General features: G+C 39.2%; 1 protein-coding gene across 1 annotated transcript; it reads right to left on the bottom strand.

The window, feature by feature from the left end:
* Window positions 1-3,130: 3,130 nt before the first annotated feature.
* LOC131068907 (uncharacterized) lies at window positions 3,131-4,447 on the bottom strand. Its single transcript, XM_059214630.1, has 3 exons — window positions 4,181-4,447; window positions 3,847-4,064; window positions 3,131-3,722 (listed from the first exon to the last, which is right to left on the bottom strand). The coding sequence occupies exons 1-3, from the start codon at window positions 4,445-4,447 to the stop codon at window positions 3,131-3,133; spliced, it is 1,077 nt and encodes a 358-aa protein (XP_059070613.1).
* Between the last annotated feature and the right edge of the window lie 2,056 nt (window positions 4,448-6,503).

Genomic DNA, 6,503 nt, shown 5'->3' with positions numbered 1-6,503 from the left:
AAATCCACCATCATTTGCAACGGGATATAAATGCATAATCTGTGAAATAAATGGAAAGATATTCTGCAGCAGATTTCCTGCCCTCCACCATTCTCTCGAACCAATATTTTATGCTTTTGAACTGCCACATTAATTACAAAGCCAGGGATATCAAGTACTCGTCCTTGCGAGTCATCTAGCATGCTTGCTGGTTTGGCACTTCACGAACTGCATTAATACCACTTCCAAACGCTACCATTACCCTTCCACCATTTGGCCACTTGGTCTGACATATCACATCCAGCTTTTGAGAGGAGATCCGCCACTACGTTAGCACCTCTCCTAACATGGGAGACCCGAAAAGCTTCAAATGAGGTAAGTTTTTCACGTATTATCTCCACCCAATGAGATATTTTCCAGGAGGGGGTGTTGCCTTTCGCTATTGCATTGATAACGACTTGGGAATCCCCTTCCGAATGTAGTTTTGGCACTTTCATGTTAATAGCCAATTTCACAGCCATTAGTGCTGCCTGTGCTTCCACTTCATTGTTTGTCCCATTCTAGAGTCATCGGGCCCCCTTGAATAGGATAATCCCTTTATCATCTCTTACAACTACTCCCACTCCGGAGATTCCTGGGTTTCCCCTAGACGCCCCGTCAAAGTTGATTAATCCACTCCTTAGCTAGCGGTTCCCATTTAGCCTTGTCTTTTGTTGGTTCGGACAGGGGGCTAACCCTCCAGGACCCATTAACAGGTTGGCAGTTCACAAGTGGCCAGTTTGCTTGGATAAATTTGTCTTCACTGGAGCAACGATATTTTGTTAAATTATGATTTTTGGCTACCGCTGACACTGATTTTGAGATCTCTCTTTCAACCCTTGAAAACAAACTTGTTGACGATTCCTCTTTCTCTTGGAAAATCCTTCTGTTCCTTTGCTTCCATATCTCCCATAATATTAGAGATGACACCACTAACCAGACACTGGAGAAAATTGATCTGCAAATCAGTATATTCCAGCTAGAGAGAAGTTCAAAGACTGAGTTAGGAAGGGGAGTTTGCTAGCCTAACTTCCCTAGAAGGAATTTCCATACCATTTGTGCTTCCTCACATTGTAAGAGCAAGTGGTCTAGGGATTCCTCTGCCTTCTTACACATTACACATCTGAAAGGGCCCAAGAACCCTAATCTGCCCAGTCTTTCACCTGTTAGAATTCATTTTTTCAAAGCAAGCCAGGTAAAGACTCCTGCCTTTGGAAGAATTGGAGAACTCCATAGCAACTTGAGAGGCCACTCCTTTTTTTCCTCCATTTTGATGAGGATATTGTAGCCAATCTTAACCGAGTACTGTCCTAATTTTGAGCCACACCATCTCATAGTGTCCTCCTTTGCAGACAGCATGGGAGTGTACTCCTACAAGATTTTCATTAGAATCTCCTTCTGATTTACTAGTAAAGGTAAATTATTCACCTCTTTCCATTCACACACATCAACCCCTTTTGATCTCTTCTTTAAGAGAAAATCCCCTACCTTCTCTCCCCATTGATAATTGGTCACCTGTCTAATATTCTCAATATCTTGTCTATCTGAAAGAGTTGGTCTCCCTTCCCATGAATCTGTCCAGAAATTGGCCATTGCCCCATTACCAATTTCCTAGGTGAGATGTTTAGTGATAACATGTCTGCACGAGGAAATAAAATTCCAAATGGCTGATCCTTTTGGCAAAGCTGAAATTGTGAAAATTCATTCTCTGCTCATCTGGTCTAGATATTTATGCTTTAGAATTTGAGCCCATTTCTGATTTGGCTTATCGTAGATCTACCAAAGCACTTTTGCCCCCATAGCTTCGTTTAACAGTTTCCAATTTCTCAGTCCTACTCCCCCTGCCTGTTTGTCTTGACAGACTTTGTCCCAAGCAACTAAAGGAATTTTGTCACTTGCCTCTTTGCCATTCCACAGAAACTTTCTCATTCCCCTGTTAATAAAATTATCACTTTATCCGGAATCTTGAGGGTTGTCATGGAGAAAATGGGAAGAGCCGAAAGAACTGCTTTAAGCAGCATGATCCGCCCAGACAACGAAAGCCATTTGCTTTTTCGACCTTCTAATCGGTTTCCACAAGCATCAATGAGATTATTCCATAGGCTCAAATTGTTCCTACCACCGAACAGGGGGGTACCCAAAAATTTTCCCGGTAGGGTCCCCATTCTAACCCCTAAGATGTTTGAAATTACTTGTTGTCTACCTATCTTTGTATTAAAGAATATAGCTTCTGATTTGGACCAATTAACTTGTTGGCCACTTGCTTTGCAGAAGACATCTAAAGTTTTTCTCATTACTCGGGCCTCTTGAAGTGAGGACTGTCTGCAGAGTAGAGTATCATCCGCAAATTGCTGGTGAGTCACTGAGTCCATCCCTTCCGCAATTTTGATGCCTTTCCATCTCCCTTGCCGTTGCTGTGAACAAATTAATCTTCCCAGTACTTCTGCTAGAATAATGAATAGAAAGGGCGATAGTAGGTCCCCTTGTTTAAGACCCCGTGAGGTTTGAAAGAAGCCTTGAGGGCTACCATTAACCAAAATAGAAGTCCACACCCTTTCTATGCATGCCCTTATCCAACTAATCCACTCTTTGGAGAACCTGAATCTCTGCAAAACCTGGATAAGAATTCCCTATCCACCATGTCATAAGCTTTTCTAATGTCTAATTTAATCATCATTCGATCCACCTTCGCTTGGTGGACTATGTGAATTGTCTCATGTGCTATGATTATCCCTTCCACAATCGATCTGCCCGGAATGAAGCCACTCTGCTCATCTGAGATAATCAAACTTAATAATGGTTTTAATCTCTTAGACATCACTTTAGAAATGACTTTGTAGATGGTGTTGAACAAGGAAATTGGTCAAAATTCACTGAATCTAGTAGGATGCTCCACCTTGGGAATAAGGGCTATGAGTGTGTAGTTAAACTCCTTTGCCACACTCACCCTACACCGAGATTCCTCCACTACTTCCCAAACCTCTACACCTACAATTTCCCAGAAAGTTTGATAGAAAAAGACTGGTAAACTGTCCGGCCCTGGTGCTTTATCCCCTTCCATACTGAAAACCACATCTCTCACCTCCTCAAATTGAATTGGTTTCATCAGTGTCTAATTTTGTGCATCTGTTATCAACTTTGGGATAACATTCAACCCTTCTTGTTGTTGTTCCAGCTCGGGATCCTTATCTTTAGATAATAGAGATAGAAAGAAATCTACTGCCTCTTTATTGATATCATCCATTTTGTCTAGTTCTGCATTCTCTTTATTAAGGATGGACATGATTTTGTTCCTAGATCTTTTCACCTTTACCGAGTTGTGAAAGAATTTAATGTTTCTGTCCCCTTCCTTAAGCCAGCACTCTCTCAATTTTTGCCTCCAAAAAACCTCCTCTCTAGCTAACAATTCACTATATTGTCCTTTAAGTTCTCGTTCCTGCAGAAATTTCTCTGATGTCACCCCCATTTGAATGATGTCTTCTTGCAAGCTTGCTAATCTGTCCTCCAATTCTCTTTTGTTAGCAAAAATATTGTCAAACTTCACTCGGTTCCATTCTTTAAGTTTAGACTTGATGAATTGCAGCTTCTTAACAAAAATGAAAGCCTTAGTTCCACTCACCTCCGGAGCCCCTGACCACCAACCATTGATTAAATCCCTCAAGTTTTGATCCCTCAACCACATTTTCTCAAATTTAAAGGGGCATCTGATGGGGGGGGGCATCAAAGGTTATAGATAGTTCAACAGGTAAGTGGTCCGAGGCAGCCACTGGATGGATAATTGAGGAAAAAAGAAGATTGGTTTCCGCCCAGGGCCCTCCTAAGAAAAACCTGTCCAGCTTCTCTGCAACATGTTGTCCAGTGATCCTACAATTTGACCACGTAAAATGGCCTTCCTTGGACTTGATTTCTCTTAGTCCATTTTCTGTCACAAAATTTTGAAAGTGTGCAAGGTTCGTTGGAATTTCACCGTTGCCCCCCAGTTTGTCACTCAGCTCCAAAATAGCATTTAAATCCCCCCAATGATTAAGAGACCCCCTTCCAGATCCCTAATGAGGGAGGACAAGGATCTCCAAAAACCTTTTTGCAGCCCGGATTTACACGGTCCATAAACATTGATTACTGTGAAATCAACATTGAGAGGGTAAGAGTGGAACATACATACCTGCCACATATTGGAGGCCAAACCTTCCTCCACCTTATGAATATTTTTGTGCCAGAGGATACCCAAACCTCCTGAGGCTCCTACCGAATCCACAAAGGCCCTCGACCACTGCTTCCAGGATCCCAAAAGAGACTTCTTTTCCCCATTGTCCAACTTTGTTTCTTGAAGGAAAACAACATCTGGCCATAATTGATCCAAACCTCGCTTGATCAATCGATGTTTATCAGGGGCATTGTAGCCCCTGACATTATAGGATATGATTTTCATTGTCCTTCAAGAAGGGTGACTCCCTTCCTTACTGTCAGTTTACTTTGGCCTTTCGCACTACCAACCATTGCAATTTTGAATTGGTTTGACTTTCTGCCTCTTGATCTTTTTTCTCCTAGTCGTATCTTAGAACAAGTCGGTTCTAATTGCTCTATGGTTCTTATTTCCATAATGTCTTCCTCGTCCATCCATCCCCATTTATCATCCTCCTCATCGCCCTCCAACTCTCTACCATCTTTGACTTCCTCATAATCCATCCTCGAACCCATTTCCTTCTCTAAAGGTTGCTTCAGCTCCATACTGATACCTACATCCTCAGGAGGAGAGGTCCTGGCATTAATCTCATCCAGGATATTCATTGCTTTCTCAACTCTTGTAATGGCTTCTTCCACCCATTCTGCAGCCTCCCTGTGCTTGTTGAGGATATCATCTTTTGTATTATTTTCCTTTGCTTCCAGAGTGGTGGAGATGGGAATCTTCAAAGCCTCCCCCTGTAATGTAGGGTTTTGAATGGTTTGGATCTCATCCTTAGGGGGTCCCATTCCCTCACATGTGTTAGCCTTGCTTGCGAAAAAGGTCACTTCATCTTCTATCGTTGTCTCCACCGCTTTCCCTTTAAGCCCTGTAGACACCTAAAATTGTCATGTCTAATTAAATAAATATTTTATTTATTTAATTATCTAAGCTTAATTCTTCTATTAATTAAATAAATCTTTATTTATTTAATTAATTCATTTATCCTCTTCTAGCCTTATTTCTCATTTAAATAAATACATTTATTTATTTAAATTATCATTTTCCTAAATTAAATAAATATCTTATTTATTTAATTGATCCCACTTCTTCTATTAATTAAATAAATCTTTATTTATTTAATTAATTCATTAACCTTTTCCACCTATGACACATGTCATTCATCTCTTAATTCATACACTACCTACCCCTCTCATTATTTTATTATTTCTTTTACCTACCCTCTAATCATAGCCGACCTCCTTTTACACCTCTCAATCTTATCCCTCCATTTCATATTGTGTCTTCTATTTAAGGAGATGCTTCCTTCATTATCAAACCCTAATCGTTCTATGCATCCTAATCAATCATCCTAATCATTCATCCTAATCACTGATCTTAAGGACTTGACTACACTACGATCCTACTTGCAACCACATTCCGTTCTTTGTTGAGCTCTTGTGCACATAAAATCTGAGAGCAAATATATCAAGCAAGATCAATGGAGATAGGAAGAATGGAGATCAAAACCCTATTGGACATGTAATGGTATAATCTTTGTGATTTCATTTGATTTGCATTGTCTTAGGTAATCTTCATATGTTATGGTGGATCTTTGTTGATTGTTAGGCTAGGGTTTGGTGGTTGAATTCATTTAGCCTTTCAATATTGTTATTATTGTTATCCATTTTCACCATATACATTTTGGCATGCCCGGTGGGACATGGATTTTTCTTAGATCTGTGTTTTTTGCAGATTTTTCTAACCCTTTATTGCTATTTTTTAAAACAATTTGGAGAATAACCTTGTGCAGCTAGGGTTTTAGACACAAAATCAAGATCTTGGAGAGATTCGATCATATCTCAAAAAACGGCTAGGAAATTTTGCACCAAATTTTTTTTGCAGGTTGAAGAAAGTATCAGGAGCTCTCAAGCCAAAATTCAGAATTTTTGGAGCACATTTTCATTTTCTATGAATTTTTTATGATTTTTCATAAAAAATTAATTTTGAGAGAAAATGAGAGAATTTTTTGGATTTTCTTACATTTTGGAAATCTCTCATAATTATACATAAGATCTTTTTTTGTGATTTTAATTTTGATGCAAAATATTTCCCTAAAAATTGGATCTTTAAAAATTAAGGTTTTTCCTTATTTTGATCAGATCTCACAAACCGATTTGAATTTTGACATCAAATTTTTTGTGCAGGTCAGGAAAAGTATCAGAAAGATTCAGTAAAAATTTCAGATTTTTTGAATCTATTTTGCATTTTGTATGAAGTTTTTATGATTTTTCATAAAAAATTAATTTTGAGAGAAAATTAG

The sequence above is a fragment of the Cryptomeria japonica genome, chromosome 11 (genome assembly GCF_030272615.1).
Source record: "Cryptomeria japonica chromosome 11, Sugi_1.0, whole genome shotgun sequence".
In the NCBI taxonomy this organism is placed as follows: Eukaryota; Viridiplantae; Streptophyta; class Pinopsida; order Cupressales; family Cupressaceae; genus Cryptomeria; species Cryptomeria japonica.
This window is presented reverse-complemented; position numbering and strand designations above follow the sequence as displayed.

Bases quoted from the DNA above. Each gene is read 5' to 3' on its own strand.
- LOC131068907 (XM_059214630.1), bottom strand. From the start codon at position 4,447: ATGAAAATCATATCCTATAATGTCAGGGGCTACAATGCCCCTGATAAA. The intron at 4,065-4,180 runs GTATGTATGTTC...CTCCCTCATTAG, and splicing joins TGGCCTCCAATATGTGGCAG to GGATCTGGAAGGGGGTCTCT. The intron at 3,723-3,846 runs GTTTTTCTTAGG...CCCCCCCATCAG, and splicing joins GTTGCAGAGAAGCTGGACAG to ATGCCCCTTTAAATTTGAGA.